This window comes from Anticarsia gemmatalis, chromosome 21 (assembly GCF_050436995.1).
Source record: "Anticarsia gemmatalis isolate Benzon Research Colony breed Stoneville strain chromosome 21, ilAntGemm2 primary, whole genome shotgun sequence".
Lineage (NCBI taxonomy): Eukaryota > Metazoa > Arthropoda > Insecta > Lepidoptera > Erebidae > Anticarsia > Anticarsia gemmatalis.
In genome coordinates this window covers 9,777,045-9,799,771 of record NC_134765.1, presented here as the reverse complement: position 1 = coordinate 9,799,771, position 22,727 = coordinate 9,777,045, and the positions used below count along the sequence as shown (strand labels likewise).

General features: G+C 36.7%; 2 protein-coding genes across 2 annotated transcripts; both read right to left on the bottom strand.

Annotated features, from left to right (window-relative positions):
• Positions 1-6,239: 6,239 nt before the first annotated feature.
• MCPH1 (Microcephalin) lies at positions 6,240-14,970 on the bottom strand. The gene is made up of 10 exons (XM_076128442.1): positions 14,711-14,970; positions 14,024-14,206; positions 13,457-13,628; positions 12,934-13,103; positions 10,660-10,804; positions 10,114-10,272; positions 9,598-9,758; positions 8,823-8,985; positions 8,176-8,378; positions 6,240-7,515 (listed from the first exon to the last, which is right to left on the bottom strand). The coding sequence occupies exons 1-10, from the start codon at positions 14,744-14,746 to the stop codon at positions 7,126-7,128; spliced, it is 1,782 nt and encodes a 593-aa protein (XP_075984557.1). The 5' UTR covers positions 14,747-14,970; the 3' UTR covers positions 6,240-7,125.
• A 197-nt stretch (positions 14,971-15,167) lies between these two features.
• BBS5 (Bardet-Biedl syndrome 5 protein) lies at positions 15,168-18,172 on the bottom strand. The gene is made up of 7 exons (XM_076128786.1): positions 18,108-18,172; positions 17,595-17,743; positions 17,047-17,224; positions 16,434-16,524; positions 15,971-16,117; positions 15,572-15,763; positions 15,168-15,386 (listed from the first exon to the last, which is right to left on the bottom strand). Exons 1-7 carry the CDS (start codon positions 18,170-18,172, stop codon positions 15,168-15,170), a joined length of 1,041 nt encoding a protein of 346 aa, XP_075984901.1.
• Between the last annotated feature and the right edge of the window lie 4,555 nt (positions 18,173-22,727).

Sequence of the window (22,727 nt, the reverse complement as noted above, 5' to 3'; positions counted from 1 at the left end):
TACAAACACAGACTCGTCTATTACGCAATTAAGAATATTCGGTGCTTCATCCAAATTTTGTACTCTAAAACGTACAAACTCCTATACATCGTGTAATAAATCTATACTGATATTATAAAGCTGAAGAGTTTGTTTGTTTGATTGTTTGTTTGTTTGTTTGTTTGTTTGAACGCGCTAATCTCGGGAACTACGGGTCCGATTTGAAAAATTCTTTCAGTGTTAGATAGACCATTTATCGAGGAAGGCTATAGGCTATATATCATCACGCTACGACCAATAGGAGCAGAGTACCAGTGAAAAATGTTACAAAAACGGGGAAAATTATGATTCTCTGATGTGACGCAAGCGAAGTTGCGCGGGTCAGCTAGTAATATTATAAAGCTGAAGAGTTTGTTTGTTTGAATGCGCTAATCTCAGGAGCTACTGGTCCGATTTGAAAAATTCTTTCAGTGTTAGTTAGTCCATTTATCGAGGAAGGCTATAGGCTATATAACATCACGCTACGGTCATTAGGAGCGGAGTAGCAACGAAAAATGTTACAAAAACGGGGAAAATTTTGACCCATTCTCTTAGATGACGCAAGCGAAGTTGCGCGGGTCAGCTAGTCGTGTAATAAATTTAATAGAAAGTTATTTCATCACGGTTAGAAAAATCGAGATAAAGCCATGACACTTGACATTTGGTATATTTTTCAGAAATTACAGATAACATTCTGACAATCGACGGAAGCAGCTGCGAGCATTACGTGCCCGATCCGTGGGACTTTTGACATCCTGGCCTTAATGCCGGCTCAAAAGCCTTATAGCCAACTTCACATAGCTTTTATTGCAATTTTAAATGTAAAAGCCTTGATTTACGAACTGTGTACATAGCAAAATATATTGTTTTTATAAAAATAAATAAAATGATACTAAAACGTAGAGTTCAACAGCCAATGTAAAGAATTTATACGCAAGAGGATAAAAATCAAACAAAAAATAATAATAATGTCTTTCACAATCAAAATTGTGGTGAAAATTAACATAAAGACTTTACTGTAGGTAAATTAATAAACTTTTTAATCATAGTGCCAAATTACTTCTGCTAGACAATTCCAAAATGGAGTCTAAAATTCCCGCCATCACCGCCGTATCCTTCACTATCATAAGCTAATATAAAATTCATTGGAACTGAACAGACTGAATACCCCATTGTTCTATATATAGTCAACAACAATGTTTATGATAATATTATTATGTAATTGTAATGGCGCGTAGGTATTTATTAAATATGCTTGTGTTACAACTACTTTCGTTTTTCTTTTGTTTTTGCTCTGAGGTTTATTTTAACAATGGGTGGAATACGATGTGAGAAAATGGTTTACAGAGCTTTGTTCTATATACTTTATACTTTAGCCAATTAGTACATACATATATGTATATAATATCGTAGGTTAACCCCCGGTTTCTGAGGTACATTTAGCGGTAGTTTATATTATATTCAATAGCGTTAAAACTCATAAAAAAAACGCTATGGATAAACTACCGTTAAACGTAGGTACTCAGATACCGGGGGTTAATGGAACAACTAAATAACACAGTATTTGAAGAAAATCAGAAGTTGCAATTTATCATTTATTTCGGGAGTGAGTCTTTTTCTTCAAACATTATCGGTAGTCATTTCAAGATTATGCATTTCCAAAATGGATATATTTTTGGATTGGATTAAGATATAGGAATGTTTGTTAGACCAAAAGATATTTTGGGGATCACGAAAATGATAAAAAGTCAATTTGGCCAAAAAGGGAGTTATTTAGTTCTCCCATTATACTGAGGGTATCACGTCTTTTTTTCATAGATGTAGGCAGAGACCAAAGAACGCCACATGGTACGATCCTTACAAACTTCCCTTGTCTCATTCACATCCATACATCTTGTCATACAGGACCACCGGTTACGAGTACTACGCACCTGAACTTTTATCCAGTTTTCTTTAAAACTAAGAAACTAACTTTTATTTAATGAACTATCAATATTTTCTGTCATACGAACAGAAGGGTTTAGTGTAGTGTCGAACAAAACTTTCGCTCATAAAGACTAGTAAACTCATGAAAGTTTCTAAATTACACTAGCCTTTGTATCTTTTATTCGTTTGTTAATTGAAAGACTACATAATTTACAACATTTGAACTATAATAAAATCCGATTTCTTTGCCTCGAGGATGAAGAGAATAGTAAGTTCAGAACAATATAGGTATAATTGTAAGAACCTTTGAAAAAAGTCCACCTAGTGCCATCTATCGAGCGTAATGTCAAACTCACGGCATAAAACATAATATTTACACATTAGAAATGCCTTCATTATCTCTTATAGTTATTACAGCTGCAAAGATTAGCTTTTACTTGTTAGAAGCACACAATATAGTAAAGTATTGTGCCGTACTTGTAATGTTAAAGAATACAATAGGTAGGTATAGTATAGTCCGTACATACACGTAGTAGTTAGGACTTAAACCACCAGGTCTTAAATTATTTGACTGAATACAAAACATGCGAAAGCCTGTAGTGCAACGGTTTGTGTGGTTACCCTAACGCAAAGGGATGTAGGTTCGATCCCTACGGTGGTAATTAAAAACGGCCGCTCTAGTAACATCTTTAAGCGTTTTATATTTCAAGATTCTTCCTTAACTGATTTCCTAAATCCAGATCCGATAATCTGACCTAGGAAGTACTAGGAACCTCAATGAAACAACACACTCTATTCATTTGATATATTGAAACACATAGGAAAGCGACACATGTGTAGTTTTGATGTCCTTATAGATAAAAATGTTATTCTCAAGAAAAGATTTGCGCATTTAACGTCAACAGAAAATATATTCAGTAAGTAGCTACATACAATACATTGGCTTCCGTTTATTGTAGTCAACAAGTATTTTACATCTTGCGATACCGTCTGCAGAATAGGGTTGCCAGATGACCGGGATTGTCCCGGAATTTTGTATGTTATCCCGTGTCCCGATTTCCGTAATTTTACTTTGCTGTCCCGGAATGAAACAAATACTAGTTTTTACAAAGCTACGATACTACGACGTTTTTTCATTCCTACTTAGTGTAGTCTTGGACCGGAGACCAAAACTCTGATTCTGTTCGTGGCCTCACAAATGTCCAGGAAATTATCAGCCTGGTCTGAGATAGTGCATCTAGAGCACTTGTTTGTACAACACCTAGCCTAGTCCTCGAAAAGGACCTGTCAAAATATAGGTGAGTAAGGCTAAGTGCTGTTCGAACGGGTGCTCTAGACCAGGGGTACTCAACCCTTTCTTAGTCCGGGACCACTTTTATATTATTCTTGTTAGCAGGGACCACTATGTAAGTATATTAAAAATAAAGTGTAGTAATCATCCTGATAATTTAAAATTTTAAAATCATTCGCGGACCATATTATGACTCTCGCGGACCACTGCTCTAGATGGACTACCTCCTGGATCTGTCAACCCTACTGTAGCCTGTACTGAGTGAACAAGTGACGTGGCGACTAGTGGCCAGTGACGCACGCTACTGCAACTATTTGTTAGTTTGTGCACATTTCTGATCAATGACGATGTTTCTTTGTATGCGTCCACGCATACATGAAACATCATTCTTTTCCTCCAGGAAAAGTATACAAGTGTATCTACTCCCAGAGAAACTAGGCGTAATCTATACTAATATCATAAAGCTAAAGAGTTTGTTTGTTTGTTTGTCTGAACGCGCTAATCTCAGGTGCGATTTCAGGTGCAGGTCACTACTGGTGGGTCTGGTGGGAATTGAAAAAAAATTTTACTGTTGAATAGCCGTAGTAGTTGTTTATTGAGGAAGGCTCTAGGCTATATAACATTACAGTACAAACATTAGGAGCGGTGTAGAAGCGAAAAATGTTACAAAGACGGGGAAAATTATGACCCACTTTCGCTTATGTAACGCAAGCGAAGTTGCGCTGGCCAGCTAGTATTTCATAGAGTTCCCGTAATTTAAAATGTTTATCACCTACACAATAAGTCTCAGATAGCTTATCGGATGCAATTTTTACCGTTATTTTCATAAAGTTGCTGTTTACTTCATCTAGTAGGTAAATAAATTTATCTGACATTCATTCATAGCCTGTGAAACTGGCCTGTCTTGTAACTTTAGAGTTGGTGGTATGAGGCAATAAGTAGACTAAAGCCTAAATCCTAAAAAAGGTTCTTATTTAGGTATAAGTTCCAAGACATAAAATAATTTAATCCGTTAATCCCTCCCGTAATGAGGGAGGGTTCAGGCTTTAGTTCATCACGCTGGCCAATTGCGGGTTGGCAGTTCCAAAACATACATTAAATAACACCTGGATTCACACAAGGATATCAACTGCTATGTACAATCTTTGGGACCGAGTGTAAACGCTTTCTTACTACTTTTTACTACCTAGCTTCTTTTTTAAAAAGCACCCATCCATGTTTTAACCCAGTAACAATGCTTAACAACACTTTTCGTTAACAACAGTTACTACTTCAGACTTCGAACCTCAAACAAGTGGTTACAATTAACATTTACCAAGTAATCAGTTGTCATCTCATTGTACCAGTAAGTAGACTTCATCTAATTGGTATAGGTGCCGCCAAACAACTTGAACAATTTCGCTACATCTTAGTGAACGATTTTTAGGTCAGTTTAGGTATTATAGATTTGCGCAAAGGCGACGGCGTTTCAGCTTCGACCACCCGACTGGCATAACAGCCAACCAAGTGTCTTCTGCACTGGGTCTACATTCTGTTTACTTTCTATTACAGCAAATTATGTTCAAGTTGTTTGGCGACGTCTATATAAGAGTAGAATTCTTACAAGTAACGAACTATTGAGTGTACCGAGTACTGCCGAGTAGGTAAAAGGTCAGACGATACGCTTTACTCGTACCTAATAGACTTTAAGTGCATCTGATTATAAGTGAATGTAAGCAAGCTTGAGAAATTCTAAAGTTTCAAATGAGTACTTTTAGATTTCGTTATAGTTATATGAAACTTTTGTTAAATTTTAGGGATTAGTAGGTACTAACGAATATAGGAATTTAGGCTATGCGCGATGCAAGGATGGGTAATGTGTTTATGTCAATAATTGGGCACTTTGACTCTCCGCTACTATAAATCAACCCTTAGGAATTGAACCCACGACCTCTGTACGAAATGGTTGCGGCTGCGTAGTGACTTTCACCACTGCGCCATGTAAGACGACAATACTAATATTTAAAAAAATAGAGCTTCATATATATCAATAATGAGTTCCTTTAACCATTAAAATGTACGTACGAGAATAACATTTCAACAAACAACTATCAACAACTAAAGTAAACTGGAAAATCCCTTTTTTACATGTTTGTAACTGTCAGGACAAGGTTTGCATTAGGCATCAATATTTCCGCGGGAAAGGGTACAACGGGGTAAAATTGCACTATAACTACTCGGACGAAGTCAGGTCCGTTCGCTTGTATGATCTATTATGCAATGTCCGAACTAGTATTTATGTAGTTGCTAGCCAATAGCAGTCGATGTAATGTATTACAAGTGCACATTTAACTTGCATGATTAGCGGGAATCAGGCTTAATTGATTTTCATTCATACTTGATTGATTCACTTTACATTACTTATTGTGGCTCATAGATGGCGGTACGAGCGTATGCACTCTTAGCGATAGGAAGTTATCAAACTAACAAGATTTGCTTGCAGACAAACATATAACAGACCGGTGAATCTAAATAAATGGTCAAAAAAAACCTTAGCTTATTTTTTTCTTCAGTCTGACTCGGGAGCGCGGTTTTGATGGCGGGTTTTAAAAAATGACGAATGTTGAATGATATGCGTATAATAAAAACACACTTATCCTTATTTTCTACTTGTTTTCCACGGAAGCTGAATCGACGCGAAAAGCTGTGAGGATGCGTACGCGTCTCCATAAAAAAGCGCTATTTTCTATGGATATAAGCTAGAGCTGAATAAATGTGAGTAGCCCCAAGTGTGACCAAAATCGTTCAGTGAAACGCGAATTTCTTCACAATGGTCGTAGTTGTAGTGGATTCGATTCTAACTCAGAACAAAAGTGGAAGCCACAAATGGTTGTATCGGCCTCATAACTACCGCTAGTTTGGAGGCATAAAAAAGTGTGGCCCTAGATCTAAAGGAGTTGATATTTTAAAGAGACAAGGTAAGTGTATACCTCAAATAAAACCAAACAGTATAACTCATATTTTTATTCAAACTTCATACAAAATCAATAAATAAATGTATATAACATTCTCTTATCTACAGTAAACATGATATACAAAAAACAAACTAAATTATATCTCATGGCAATTGGCTTAAATTATTATATCTCATGGCAATTGGCAATTATTTTGACGTAATAGTATTTACGTCATAGTTCAAACGTATGTTTTGTGGTATATAAGGCTTGCTACACACATATTCGATTTGTTATTAGTCAACCGACGCCCGGTTTCTGAGGTACATTTAGCGGTAGTTTATCTATTCAAACTGTCATTTTTATATGAGCTTAAACGCTATTGAATAGATAAACTACCGCTAAATGTACCTCCGACACAAGAGGCCAGACTAGCAACAAAACCAAATATGTATGAAGCAAGCCTTACGATACAAAATATTGTAACGCTAAATTTACCTCAATGTATCGTCGAGCAAATTCACTATCTAGTTAACATTATTGTTATAGTTAAATAACATTACAGGCAGATTTAGAGGTAGCTCAGGATTCAACATGCACCTAAAGGCTCCTGTTTTACACTTGAAAACATGTAAAATGCATCAATATTTCATAATTCATAAACAACTACACCCAAACCAATAAAAATATCTTCTTGTACAAACTTATCATTGCTCTTCTTTCCGTAGACTCCGCAAAACCAAGGGGAAAAAACTTAAGGCACTAACCCCCAGTTTCTGAGTAAATTTAGCCGTAGTTTATCTATTCAATAACGTTTAAACTCATATAAAAAACGCTATTAAATAGATAAACTACCACTAAATATACTCAGAAAACCGGGGGTAATTGTTTTAAATATTATATTGAGACTCATCCGATCGGACTAGATTCTGATACCAACATAAAAATAAAGAAAATTCACTCAACACTTAATATTCTATTTTCTTTCTGCAACTGGCTAAAACTGTTCATATTTAAATACCTTCTAGTCGTTCTCATCCTAGCGGCAGCCACACTATCAAACACCCACTTTGAATTCACTTCTCCTACATTATTACCTATTAATACATCTTCAAGAGTTTTACCATTATTGGTACACCAATTTTGTGTATTTTTAACACCATTTTGAGTTCTTACAATACCGTTATTATCATTATTCTCTATGACAGCGCCGCATAGAGTAAGGAGTTGTATCGCGGCGTCTCTTTGGTCTGCCTCGTCCGTGATTCGAACCCGCATACCGTTGAATACGTCGTACGCGTATTCGCAGTTTAAACGGCCTAGTGCTGAACGTTCCACGCGCGCTTTCTGCGAATAGCAGTAAAAAATTAGAGATTTTTTTTAGAGCAGTGGTAGCTGAGTGGTATAAGTTGGTCTCTCCCATGCAAATGGTTGCAGGTTCGAACCCGAGGCAACACACTATTGACTAGTAATATGTATAATAAATAGAAATAATTATCACTTTTTTCCAACGGTGAAGAAAAACATAGTATGTGTGCCAGAGAGTCCTTTAGAACAGTTCTTGAAGGTAGGCAAAGTTCCCAATCCGCACTTTTCTAGCGCGGTGGACTCAAGGCCTAGCCCCTCTTTCATTACGGGAGGAGACCCTTGCCCAGCAGTGGGATATAAATGGGTTAAATTTATTATCCTTTAAAAATCAAAGTTCATAATCTAATATGGTAATTTGTTGTCATTTATTATAATAGTGCAGAAAAAACACTGTGAAGAAATCGTTCAGGCCCGTTAATTTATCTACAACATTATTAGAACTTCCAGCTTGCTATTAACCAATGTCAATTCCCTTTAGTTGCCATTGGTTAATAGTAAACCCCAGACCAGTAAACTTTATCCCAGAATTAAAGAAGTTATAGGAAGGCCAAATTTTTTAAATTTTAGGGTAAGACTACTACACTGTTCAGTAAGGGGCATAAGGTCTTATATAAAGGTACAATATGAACGTCACCATACCTGGCTGATTCTCTTGAGATGCTGCACCTCATACCCGTGGTGCTGCAGCCACCGGCCCCTCTCAGCGCTGTGTACCGCCCAGCGCGGCTGTAGCACGCGGGCCCCGCGCGCCGCGCCACACAGCGCCGACACGGTGCGGGCGCGCTTGTCTACTGTCTCACTCCAGCAGGACGACTTGGTGAGGTCGCAGTGGGAGGAAATACCTGGGGAATATAGTTATTTTGTTAATAGTGTATTTGGAAGTATATACTATAAAGTTTCAGGCAGCTATTGGTATTTAATAATAGTATAACTATGTTCGACTATGGCTCTAAATCGATTTACCGATTTTGTTATGAAACTAAACAGCCAGATAAACAATCATTTGTAATTATGATGTATTATTAAACGAAAACGAAGTTTCGCATATTGGATTTTTCTCCCAGAGTAAAAGTATCTCTAATCCGCCAGTATGCATTTAACAGAAGTGAAAATGAATGGAGCTGAATAAAGCTAACTACAAAGACCAATAATGCGGAAGAGGACGATAATCGACAAAAGATCGGGAACTTCTGATTTACAACTTAATAATTAGTTATTCCTATACAAAAATGGTCGAAAAAGCAGTTTTTTACTTTTTCTACTGAAGTTTCAATTATATATTGTACCTGGTATGTTAGAAGGATGGTTGTTACACTGCGGGTTGCTGGTACACGAGCCTAGTAACACGTGCGTTGTACGTTTATTAACACTGTTCTGTATAACTCCGCCCAGTTTCTGTATGCACTTGGTGATCGCTTGCCGTTCGAGCCGGGACATGCCTGTTAGCACCTGCAAATAAGATAATAGAGTAATTTTAATAGTGTTATAAGAAATGAGGTGCTGTTGTTAAGGTGGTTCACGTCGCTGTAACTGTAAACTGGCATCATGGATTCGTTTTCAAATGAAACAAATATGTGTGAGTTAAAGTTTTTTTTTAAACCAATACTGTCTCAGCAGTGGCTGGGCAAGGGTCTCTTCCCAAACGAGGGAGGGGTTAGGCCTTGAGTATACTACGCTGGCCAAGTGCGGGATGGGGATTTTGTATGCCAATAAATGTATTAAACAGATTTTAGGCATGCAAGGTTTCATCACGATGTTTTCCATCAACGTTGGAGCAAGTGATAATTATTTCTAATAGACACATAACTTCGAAAAGTGATTGGTGTGTTGCCTCGAATTCGAACCGTCGACCACTTGCTTGGGAGGTGCTAACTTAGGGCGCGTTACCACTTTGTCGTGACGACAGATAATCGTGTAGTTTTAAGTGTCGTGGCTTATATGTTTAAATAGAGGTGTTCACACATAGAACGACACGATTTCGATCGTTACGACATAGTGGGAACGCGCCCGTATACCACTTGGCTAGAAATAAAATGTTATATATTTTTGCTTTATACTCACAATCCTAGGTTTCAATCCAGTCTGTGTGGGTACATGATTGTTATTATTCGTCTTCTGCGTGCACGCCGCTAACATCTTCTTGGCGAGACGTTCGGCGCGCGCCAGGTCTCGCTTCTCACTCTGAGTCATCTTACTTTGATGTAGCTTGCTTCTAGTTGTGTCTGCAATATCAGAAAAAGTTTAATTAATGACAGATGCTGTTTAAAAATAATCTAGACAGCCAATTCAATTTCATATTTAAAATTTAATTAACATTAAATGACCTTGAGATTAATTGGCAGTCAGTTATCGTCTCTCTGCATGGTTGTTGTAACCATTTGCTGATTACGAGGTCTCAGGTGGTGTCAAGGTGCTTTAAAGACTATTACTGATATGTTCTAAATAGTAGTCTGGAGTTTATTAGTTGCAATAGGATCACTTTACATTCCATTACAAATGGCGAAAGTTGCCTATATTTCCTACATCTGTCTTCCGTCTACCTTAAGTTGTTAAGAAAAAGACACTATGACAATATACCTGAGTCATCATCAGAACTGCTAATATCCTGTGCTTCTTTGTGCGTGAACAGCTTCCTCCTAGACTTGGGTGGTGGGCGGGAGGCGGGCGGCGCTGGGGGACGGGTCGATGGCTCCGTGGTGCCGCCGCGAGGCGCTGTGTTTATACGAGATTGGAGCTCTGGAAATATAGATTAATAATCATTATTAGTAATCATAACCCAAAGAGAGATGACGGGATAGCCGTGATTCGTTTCTAGACGGATGGCGAGACCCTATGGAAGGCTGAAGTTGAAGGTACTGGGAATCCAAAAATTAGAAATATTTTTTTCCCTAGATTCTAGGAATATTTTAAACGTTGAGAAACTTTATTAATAACATATATTCCTTCAGACATAAGCTTAATAACATTTTAGTATTAACAAATCGTATCTGACTGCTGATCACGAAGTGTCGGCATCAAGTCTTGAACCTTAGGGTCTCGGAATCTGTCAGGATCGGAGTCAGTCCATTCTGCCAATTTATTGGTTCCTCGCAGTACTAATGTTAAAAATAATATGTATCTCACCTGCAGAATCATTAGAAGTGTCAGTAGTCTTATCACGACTGGTGTCAGTGCCGGACGATATCATCAGTCGATCCATCTCTTTGTCATCCTCCTTACTGTCCGACAACAAGTCCACTAGTGGCACGTTCTCGCGTTCCGCTTTTTTCTATAATAAAACATGTGGTTATCGTAATTTTAGACTGGTAATAAAATACGTGAATGCTGTGCGCGAGTCGTGACTCACGGAAAATAAATAATTTTAACTTAATACTGTTTCATAATAAATCCACTATAGTATCAATGTTACGTTTTAGTTATAGTTAATAGAATAGGGTACTTGATTATCAGTCAAATCAGATACCCTTTATTAAATGTCAAAAACACATTTTTGTATAAATATACACATTGTTGGTATCAAAAGACTGCCTAATAAAGTGATTCAATCTATAATTATTAAAATTTCAACACTACGAAACTTTTACGAGTACGAGATTAATATTTTTTTGTTAACCCGTCCATTAATATCTGGTCTAATCATTTCATGAACTCATTTCAAACTCCAGGAACAGCGTAAAATTTATTACTTTTAACTGCCTCATACATCAAAATAATTCCTTGAATCAAGTAATCTGTAGCTCGATTCCCTACTACTAACGTCCGTCGACAACCGACCTGTCATCGAGAAAGGAGATCATCCACGCTCCATACATTTTTGGGCCTTTTTTCAAAGTGCCGGCCAACAAAAAAAAGTGGCATGTATCGATAGAACTAGCCATTTGAAGCAAAAGTTAGTATGGCTCGAAACCGGTAGGATCGTTTTGAACCGAGTTATACAGGTTTGAAGATTCATAATATTCAAACATTAATTCATTTCTGAAAGTGCTGTGAAACATAAAATAATGATTGATTTTGCTAGAATTAACTATCTAAAGCAAACGACCACTCTGAAGTTGATTTCAGGTCGTAAGCACACGTATCAACTCGGAAACGGGTCGTCACCGTATCAGCTCGAGCTCATCAGTATTATTTGTATGTAATTCCCTACTGTAACACACTTATCGGAATCGTTATGTGATCGCCCCGGCTCACGACCATAGGAGTGGTTCGTATGCGCATTACGCATACACCAGCACCCACGGTGGAGTGCAGGACTATGTGCAAATTCCGATAGAAGGGCGGGCATACCTTCTAAACCGCAACATGTGTCCTCATAACAAGGGCACTCATCACAAATGGTGCCCGAAGCACAAAATATTGTTCCACATGCCGATGAGTCGGACATAACAACCCAACGGCAACACTCTAGGTGACCTCTTACCTAGACGATGGTTTGTTAGTTGCACACAATCGAGGGTGCGGCCCCTTGGGTTCGCTAAGGAGGGATGCGCTGACCTTGCGCTAGTCGCCAGTGACCAGTCCAGTGGCGACGCATTGGGGCGCCGGGGGAATCCAACTCGCACCTAAGGGGCCGCACCCTCGGTTGTGTGCAACTAACAAACCATCGTCTAGGTAAGAGGTCATCTAGAGTGTTGCCGTTGGGTTGTTATGTCCGACTCATCGGCATGTGGAACAATATTTTGTGCTTCGGGCACCATTTGTGATGAGGGCCCTTGTTATAGGGAACCATGTTGCGGTTTAGAAGGTATGCCCACAAATCTATCGGAATTTGCACATAGCCCCGCACTCCACCGTGGGTGCTGGTGTATGCATAATGCGCATACGAACCACTCCTATGGTCGTGAGCCGGGGCGATCACATAACGATTCCGATAAGTGTGTTACAGTAGGGAATTACATACAAATAATACTGATGAGCTCGAGTTGATACGGTGACGACCCGTTTCCGAGTTGATACGTGTGCTTACGACCTTAAATCAACTTCAGAGTGGTCGTTTGCTTTAGATAGTTAATTCTAGCAAAATCAATCATTATTTTATGTTTCACAGCACTTTCAGAAATGAATTAATGTTTGAATATTATGAATCTTCAAACCTGTATAACTCGGCTCAAAGCGATCCTACCGGTTTCGTGCCATACTAACTATTGCTTCAAATGGCTAGCTCTATCGATACATGCCACTTTTTTTTTGTTGGCCGGCACTTTGAAAAAAGGCCCAAAATGGATGATCTCCTTTTGTATGAAAATCTGATCAGCGCCTCTGACGGGTGTCTTAGAAATATTTTGGCAGTACATTCTAAATCTGAAAATTTCGATAGCTAGCCGGTTGTCGGTAGTTGATAGTAGTAGAGAATCGAGGTACTGACAATCCCAGCGAAATAATATAAACATAACTCACCAGTAATTGCCTGAGTGTCCTGGGTGAAGGTAGGTCAGACTGCCTGGAGGCGGCGGGGAACATTCTCTCGCTGAGCTTCCTGGCGGCGGCCGCGCACGCCTCCACCCACAGCGGTGACACCAGCTTGCAGGCCAGGGCGCGGGCACGGGCGCGCAGGGAACGAGTACCACCTGCGGTATAGAGAGAGTTTAGTGTTTTACACATCTATAAAGGATTGGAAACAATCTTGAAATTTTCTTTGTAGCTTGGCATTTATTTGCAAATTAGTAGCACAAAAATTAATAATCTATCAGTCACGCAATAAAGGTTATGTATAAGGATGAAATGAGAGGGTAGATGTAACTTCAAACAGATACAAAATCCTGACAGTCTGGTCGAATAAGAAAACCCCATGAAAAACGTCTAGCATCACCATCAGTACTAAATTAATCATCATATCAGAGTTGTGACTTACAAGAAACCTTTGTTTCTTATGCAGAACAGTTACTGAAAAACATCTTTATTATTAGGAGCTGTTACATACTGTCAGTCCACACAAGATGTGTGACGAGCGGGCTCCAATCAGTGACGACAGTAGCGCCGAGCGCGGCCAGTACTGCTCTTAATGGTAACGCGCGTGCTTCAGACCCCACATCCACCAGCGCCACTACTCCTGATAGTGCATCGCTGGTCGCTTGCATGGGTTTTGGGTTTGTCTATAAAACAAGATTCATTTTTGATTGAGGATATAATTAAATTTACAAATAGCATAATAATATAAAAACTGTTTGGTTTACTTTATATCAACTTTTTTTTCTATGGGTCATCAAGCCAATAAAATGTTTATGGAATAAAAATGTGATATTATTAATAAAAATATGCTAAAATAGACAATATTATTGTAGAACCATACTACATGAAGTATTAATAAATACAATAAATTTAGATACCACACCAATGTCTAACTAATTCTACAATCATTGAGACTTGTAATTTAGGATCATTCATACTTTTGATTGATTATAACTGTAAGCTCTCTTCTTTAAATCTGTGTAAAAATAGTACAAGTAGAGTGGGGCTTAAACTGTAAAGCTATGTAGTTCTTTCTTACCTTTTCTACCTTCTGACTACTGCCTGTCACAGTAGCCTGTTTCTTTTTATTAGAAGCACTTGGAACTTGTCTGGAGTTGCTCGGCTTCCATTTAAGCACATGAGCTGCTGGAGATTCATCTATTTCCTTGAGTGCTGACCATTCTTCTCTCAAGCGGAGTCTTTCTGCTATGGCTGAGCGGCGCTGCAAATAAGATGATATTATTACTTGCTTCAAACTATGTGATAGGTAGTGCTTTACTAGTATAATCGTAATCTTTGTGAGTATGGATGTATGTTTGAAACATGTTCATACAAAAATTACTGATTGGATGTTGATGAAACTTGGCACACATGTTCTTTAAAATGTTTATTACTTTACAGGATACCTTAATATCTAGTTAATTAAAATAAGAAATGTAAATATATCGACAGAATATTTGAAAAAATATTACTGAGTTTATGGGGTTTTAAATCAATAAAAATAATTCATACTTGCTAGAGAGATCGATCTTTTGACAACATATATGATATGTGGTAGAGAAATAACAAATTATTTAGGAACAAGTTTTCTCTCTTGACAACAGAACAGGTATTGTCAATGTCAGATGTTTGAAATTGCGTATGCCATAATTTTGGCGCAATTTCGTTTTATTAAGCTGATTTAATATTTAAATTGTGAGTTTGTTAGTTTGTTTTAATAGCTTACCAAACCAGCTGCGCCTTTCTGGTTTTCTTTCGTCATTTTGTTAGTAAATAACAAATGCACGTCAATATAAACTTTGTACAAAGTAGCGAAACAATCTCGTTACATTAAAATTATATCTTATCTAGAAAATCTTCTAGTATAATCGTCAAAAAGTTTCAAAACACGGTTGTTTTAAAAGATATTTCACAAACAGGAATACAAAATAAATAAAAACGATCAAAAATCTAAACAGAAAGCAATTTTCAAGTCACAACTTGTTTACCAAATGTCAAATTACGAACAACAACAAATGTCATTGCTGTCACTTTCTTATATTCTTTTTTACTACAGTTTTGGGTATCGGGGTATTTAGACTTATAAAATAAAACAATGCTGTTTTCTGTTTTAATTATACGACATTAAATTTATATTCATTTAATTTCATTATATATTTACGAATATAATCTGATAAAGTAATTTATGATGTTGTCTGAACTTCAAATAAACTTTTCAACGTGAATCCTTCTTTGAGAGGTTCTATGGCCAATCCCAAATATGGACTATATACAGGCTGACTTTCACCTTCTCCTTTATTTTGTGCTAGTTGTGATGCAAGGTACAAGTTTGGTCCCATCTCCCCTCGAGGTTCTCCTATTTCTTCTAATTCTTCAATGTCGTCTGATGCAGACTTCGGATTCTAAACAAAATAAAAAACCTTCAGCATTGGTTAAAATCACATTCGCGTGCAACTTGCGTTTATCACGTTAATTACTATTTATTGTAAAGGAATCTAGTTGATTGGAAAATCGAAACCTATTTAAAATAATCTTGTTTTATGAACAAATATCGATATTTAGCTTTAACGAGGTATTATGTGATTACTTCATTATTCCAAGTCAGCTCAATCCCAAATATAGGTTTTTCAGTGTAAGCTTGGTGTAAAGCTTGTAGCTCCGTCAGCAAAGGTCGGAGTCTTTCCCGCGGGTCTGCTCTGAATCCTAGCACGTACCCTCCCGATGTTTGGCGAACGACAAACACTAGGGCTTCACCAAACTTCGAGTCTCGGATGGAAATCTGAAATAAAAACATTTTATAAATTTAATTTGGAGTGATCTGCTGCTGAACTTGTTTTTTACGTTAGAATATGATACGAAATATAAAGATTTATAAGCACTAGCTCTTCATTCTGAATAATAATTATTACGACAATTAATGAATTGATTTATACATAAGCCTGTAGATACAAAGATACTGTATAGTTATAAAAATAATGTCACTTACGCTCTCAATCGTGATGTAAGGCATGGATACATTGAAGGCATCATTAATGTCTGCGTACCAGACCACCCTGACGTTGGTCACCACCATTGTGCCCAAGTTGCCGGAGTCACTAGACAAGTTCCACAGACTGTGTTCGTGAAGGCATATCTAGAAGAAAAACTACGTAAAGCTCGCAGAAAACATTCATATTTAGTGCGTACCTACCTTAAACACCAAAAATGCAATCTATTTTGTAATTGTAAAAGACAAAAAGTGTATAACTCTGCCTAGGTACAGCTTCGGGTATATATTCGGGTAAATAAAAACAATAAATTGTTTTGATTCATTGATGCTCTTCAAATATAAAATAACACGCAAAGATACGTCTAAGTTTGTGTTATAGGTAAGTGTAAAATCTGAGCAAGATTGCTCATAGAAGAGCAAGAGTACAAGTAAAATAGGTCGAAAGTTAAAATTTCGTCACCTTTTCCAGCGGAAGTATCCTCAAATGTTTATTATGTATTATGGCTCCTCGTAGCTTCAGATCTCGGTACATACGGGAGCCCGCGTAAGCTCTGAAAAATGGAAAATATTGCCGGTTAGAGAACTCAGAGCAATTTAGGAAAATTGAGTGAGTTAAAGCTGTTCTTCCATTTCCGGGCGACAAAGTCATATAATTTTGTAAAAGAGTTTTTATCTGTTTTAAACTTAATAATATTGGCCATAATCCTTAAAAAACTCTTCTGAAGTTGCCATTAAGTATTTTATTCTTTTAAGATATTAAAATTTAATGGCTTTTAAACATTTTTTTTTTACAATAACGGCCGGCATCATGAAAATATTTACGAGTATTTTGAAAGACCTATTAAATTGCATTCTATTAAAATAATAATTTCTCTCTTTAATTTTATAACACATTATTTTGAGCGACCTAAAAAAATATCAGCATGTATTTTTTCAGAGACGCAAGAAACCTGTCATACCTATAAATATTAATAAATTGCATAGATGCCAAACACAGACAAAAAAATGGATATCCGGATAAAGGTGAAACAATATAATTTATTTATTTTTTAAGAATTTTCATTATTACTTACTTATGGACGCCAGCAACTGAAGTATAATGTCTCACGCAATTAGGAGAAAGGTTGGTGAATATGAACTCATATCTGTTATTTTTAAAAGCTGCTAGCATGTATAACGCTTGTGTTGTTCCTCGCAGACCTGAGTTGACTACTTTAGTGTTAGTTGATAGCACGCAGTTAAGGCCGATTGCTGGAAAAATCAAATGGATTAACAAAACATTAGATATATATGTACATAAGTTGCCTTACCTAGTTACTTATGTACGTAGTAAGTTATGACTTACTTAGTTTACCTAACTTGTTTTTATAAAGTTCAAAATAAGAAGTGGAAAAAACGATCTTCTTAACGTTAAAACAAGTGACTGGTGGTGGAGAACAATTTCAAACTGGTGGTAGCTGGAAGGTGTACTGTATCTAGGGTTTTCGGCTAATGCGATTGGCGATTCGGCGATTCATCTATCGTAATTCGAATCGTATTGAAATTGTTGTAGTACCGGATAGACTTCGAGAAATACAAAAATATTTGTCGTTCTTTACACTGAAAAAAATGTTCTATTTACATAGATTAATCCTGGGTGAAGACATAGAATGCCATATGATCCTTAGGTTGGTGACGACCATACGTCCCTTGGTGCCGCTGTTGCCCTTCGTGTCCTCAATGGGCTCGATCCTGTCGAAGATCTTCTCACCAGGACGTAGCTTCAGATATCTGGAAAAGAGAAAAGAAAAGTAGCAATTGCACTTTTTTTGGAGAAAAAGATGCTTCACTGCTTAAATACATTTTATGACCGAAGAAGTAAAGAACTTTGATTGACTAAGTTTTTCTTTTATTTTTAACTTGATTGTGTGTTTGACCTTTACTTACTTTGTATATCTATCAATCTGCACCATTTTGGTTCTAGTTCTTTACTTCAATTGCAAGGTTTTGTTTTTCATAAGTATATCGACATAAGATAGGTACGCAACTATTAAATAAATGAACATGACACTCGTCTGATTAAGGTCCCAAACAAAACAGTTATTAGGCACCGTAATTCAAGCTTAAAACTAAGGAATTTTCTAGACATACTCACGCAAAAGGCAGATCAAAAAGCACCTCCCTATCTTCCCAAACCGATCCAGTTTTAGCCTTAGACATATTATTATTAAACCACAAATTTGTATCAATACACTAAAACCTTCTACAACACACGAAAGACTGTAAACTGTTTACAATACGGTTGCCATAGCAACGCTTTATAACCTCCAACTAAAGATAATCTTTCACTAACAGGCTCATAAAGTTATGTGATTAAAATTTTGTGAATATAAAATACACTACATTGTGTGTATTAAATATTAGTTGCTAAAACCAGTTTTCATAGACCCCTCTTCATAATAGAGTTGTTGACTTTCGAGAGTTCAAGTTATTTTAACACCTCTTTCTGAAACAATTTCTTAGCTAGCACCTAAGGCATGTCGACTAGTTTGTAGGCTTTATTGTCCAGTATTTCGTTATGAGTTCATTTGCATTTTTATATTCAATCTAGACTGAAATAGTAAGCTAGTGCAATTTCGTTAGGCACCGTTTTGGTAATGATGTCATTCACTTGTTAATAAGTAAAGCCTTTACCTACTTATTTACCTAAAAAGAAAATAAATCTGCTTACATTATTTACTGCCAAATAGTTACTTTTCGGATGGTTTAAATAAACAAGCTTTAATAAAAATATAATCAAAATTCTATCAGCCTAAACCCATAAACAAACTACTTACTGTTTACAAACTGAGTCCAGAGATGTCGCTACTAATTAGTAAAAAGCGCGGCAATTTTGACAGGTGACCGTAATCAACATGGCGTCTTGTAAGTTCATTACGCGGGAACCGTCAGTTTAAAAGCTGTTAAGTGCTTAAGGCAGTGTTAAAATTGACACTAAACATCTTAAAAGGTTTTCAAATTTTATAGTATTAGGCGTTTCGTGTCGTATTAAGATACACAAGTAAATTGTATTGTGAAAATTACTTGAACGTTGAATGGAACTAAAAGCTTTTAATAGCTATTAAACGTTTTGGACTTGTAAGTGCACTTTGGTTATTTATAATAACTCAGTCTTTCCGAAAGGGTCAACAGGGCGTTATATTAAAGTAAATTTTGGACAATCTGATTTTTCAGGTCGGTCATATGAAGGTCGATTCTGAAGACATTTGTCGGACTGGATGAAATGACGAATAAGTTGTTAACATGCAGCGTCGTATTAGACACCACATCTATACTTCTTGTCTATGTCTTTGTGACAAATAATATGATTTATTTCACATTATAAAACAAAATGCAAGCTGGTGATTAATAAAACAAGTAATACCTATAAACAAAAACGTAGAAGTATTTTAATCCTTTTATTCAGCATTAACGAAACCAACTTAGAGATAAATTGTAAGTAAAATATTTGTTTTAAGGTAAACGAGAAATTTCGCGGCGATTCCAAACTCGGAGCACACAACATCAATCACGTCACTAATAGGTTTGTTTCACTAACTTCTTGTTTACTTAATTCCTTGTAAACTTTCTAAGCTCTGAGGAATTTTCCTTAGACTTGACAGACTCGCAGGTAAAATGGCGTCCGCTGAGATCTCACGCTTTTATTTTACTTTGACTAATTGGAAATTTTAGATAAACTATATTTCGATACCTCCTTAGTATAATGAGTCAACTGACATTATAGTAATTTAACAGAAGAGCGATTCGAAGGTTTGTTTGAAAAACTGAAAAACTGTCGCTAATCAGTAGTACGATTCTCTGCTATTGGAACCATCAAATATCGAGAGCTTGACATTTAAAATGTACTGCCAGAATAGTTTCTACGACGCCCACTGGAGTCGCTAAACCGACTATCATCAGCCAGCCGGTTGTTGGTAGTCAATATTGATCGAGAACCGACGTACAGTTTGGTTAGTTAAGCTACTTTTGTTGCAGATATTTCAAAGATGGGTAGCCAATTAGTTGCTGATTAGGCACTACAGTCTCCTACGACTTCTACCGACGCACAACGTCGTCCTATCGAAATCAGTTCCACTAGTAAGTATTTGTTTAATGTGATAATAGAAATGAAGTTAGCAGAAACCAACAGTATTTGGGTAGCTTAAATAACTTTGATAATAGGTATCTATGTTGAAAGTCTTAGGAAAAATGGTAAGAAAGATGTTAGGTGTTTGCGTACAGTCTTTCGTAATACATCAATTTGTTTGCAAAAGAACGATTATGTCACAATTTCATGACTAAACCTTTATCAGGCGGTTATATACTAGAGAATAAAAAAAAAAATGTTTACAAATTTTCTCCCAGCCCCGCTCATAAACTTGCAGTCAAACTCACAAGGGATGCATAGCTTGGTTACAACTTTTATGGAAGTAAATACCAAAGTGACAGAGGCGTAAAGGAACAAATCCAGTTTTTGGTTTAATTTATATACTTTACTACCAATGTGGGAGGAGCTCGTGGCTTAGTTAACAACAGCCGCGCGGATCGATCTCTGAGGTTAAGTCATGCTTGCCGAGGTTGATTTGTGGATGGGTGACCATCTTGTACATATCGAGTTCCTCCGTGTTTCGGAAGGCACGTTAAATTGTGGGTCCCGGCTGTCATTTTCGAAGATCTTTGACAGTCGTTAACAGTAGTCAGAAACTTGAAAGTCTGACAACCAGTCTTACCGAAGGGTATCGTGTTATCCCAGGTAACTGGGTTGCGGAGGTCAGATAGGCAGTCGCTCCATGTAAAACACTGATATTCAGCTGCATCCGGTGAGACTGGAAGCCGACTCCAACATAGCTTGGAAAAAAGGCTAAGCTGATATACTTTACTACCAATGTGGGTTACCAACCCTACATGAAACGGACAGTCCCACAATCGTAAAAAATACATACTTAAAAGAAAGTATAGGAACATAAATAGCCATTACACCTTTAGTACTAATTACTACCAATTCTACGTGAACTAGGCTTTATGGCTTCTACACGTGTTTCTATATTGATCTAGACGTCTTTCTCTACCGACAAATAAACCCTCTAAAGATCAAAAACAAATACAAAAGCTGTCAGTCTAGAAATAGTAAAGTCAAATTATTATTTAAACAGCAAAGTAATATAAACGTCACTTTTACTAAAGACGTCACAATCAAGACATGAAAAGACCAAAATTTATATTAAACGAAGCACCAAACAAAGAAACGGCCTAATTCTCAAATTCTAGCTGTAATATTCATATTTCTAAACGGCCCAACTGTCTGTACAATAAAATGTTCAGTAATAAGTAGCTTCATCTCCAATTATATCCCAAAACTGGGGAAATGATTTCACAAAGCGAAAGCTATTAAGGTTAAATTACTTAATACGACGATTATGTTTTTCCAACAAATTTTCTTGCCGTTCCACACGCTCTTATTCTTTAAAACATAAAGGTGATTTTTCTTTAATTTTTTCTCGTTTTTAGACCTTGTAAGTGCGTCTTAATTGTCTCTTATAATTAAGTAGAAGTCTAAAGTAGGCGAACTTAGGGTCCCAGATGCGTAAAATTGTCTAATTATAAAAAGTATTAACGATAATTTGGAGTTTATCCAATATTCGACTAGGGTCCCTTTGGAAGACGTTAAGAGGCTACCAGATATTAAAAGCGATGATTGTATTTGACACAGAATCTGGGAACATTAATAAATTTAAGAAAAATCGTTTGTGGCAGAAATGTCTAGGATTTGAAATTTAATAAGGATTCGGATCCTTCATCTTTGACTGTTTTCTTTATACCGATTTAAAAGCAATCGTATTTGCTTTCATCAGGTTTAAATATTTTTATTTTACGTCCGGTAAATAAATATGTTTTTGAATTGAAGATTATCATTCCAGTTAAACGTAAGATCTAATTTTAACATCTAATAGAGCACGTATTTTAGGAATAAATACTTCATTTCAGATCAAGATAGTGAGCCGCACGTCTATTATTACCACTATAGGGGTGGCCGGATTCAGAAACTTTTCACCCAAACGTTATCATACGAAAACTTTAATTTCACTTAAAAACTTAGTAGATTTGGTTTGGAAAAACCTTCGTGGGGTGTCGATAGAGGGGGGGGTGATGGGGGGTTGGACTCGTTATTTTCACTTTTCCCCGTTTATTGCCACAATAAATAACATTAAGTTTATGACGCGTGTGTAAAATACCCCGGCCGGGGGCGCGCAGGTCTGAATTTTTAATTTTGTTACCCTCCACTCTTCTGCTGTGGAATTGCCTACCTTTTGTTAGGTGTTCCTATTCCGGATTTTTATGTTCTTTTTTAGAATTAATTAATATGTTTCAGTGGTATCGCGCTTTTACTTTTACAGTAGTGTATACGATTACGAATTTAAAGGAATTGTTTTTGTATCCACTTATACACCGCTGTCATTAAGATATACTTAAATTTTTTTTGTTACGTTATTTAATTAAATATTATCACTTGCTCTAACGGTGAAAGTAAACATATTGATAAAACCTTCATTGTTTGTCAAGATTGTTGGAGGAACGACTGCCTATCCGACCGCCACAGCCCAGTTACCTGGGTTATAACGATGTACTCTTTAGACAAGAGACAGTAATGAATTAAAATTGGCAAAAATAAGTATAAACTCTTCTAAATTAGCACTTTAAAATCATATTATAAAGCAATGAAACGAAACTAAATACG

Coding starts and splice junctions, on each gene's coding strand:
- BBS5 (XM_076128786.1), bottom strand. CDS start 18,172: ATGTCTAAGGCTAAAACTGGATCGGTTTGGGAAGATAGGGAGGTGCTT. Junction 16,525..17,046: donor TCAGTTGCTGGCGTCCATAA/GTAAGTAATAAT, acceptor TCCATTTTTCAG/AGCTTACGCGGGCTCCCGTA. Junction 15,387..15,571: donor AGCTGACTTGGAATAATGAA/GTAATCACATAA, acceptor TATTTTGTTTAG/AATCCGAAGTCTGCATCAGA.
- MCPH1 (XM_076128442.1), bottom strand. CDS start 14,746: ATGACGAAAGAAAACCAGAAAGGCGCAGCTGGTTTG. Junction 14,207..14,710: donor AGAAAGGCGCAGCTGGTTTG/GTAAGCTATTAA, acceptor TCTTATTTGCAG/CGCCGCTCAGCCATAGCAGA. Junction 7,516..8,175: donor ATCTCAAGAGAATCAGCCAG/GTATGGTGACGT, acceptor TGCTATTCGCAG/AAAGCGCGCGTGGAACGTTC.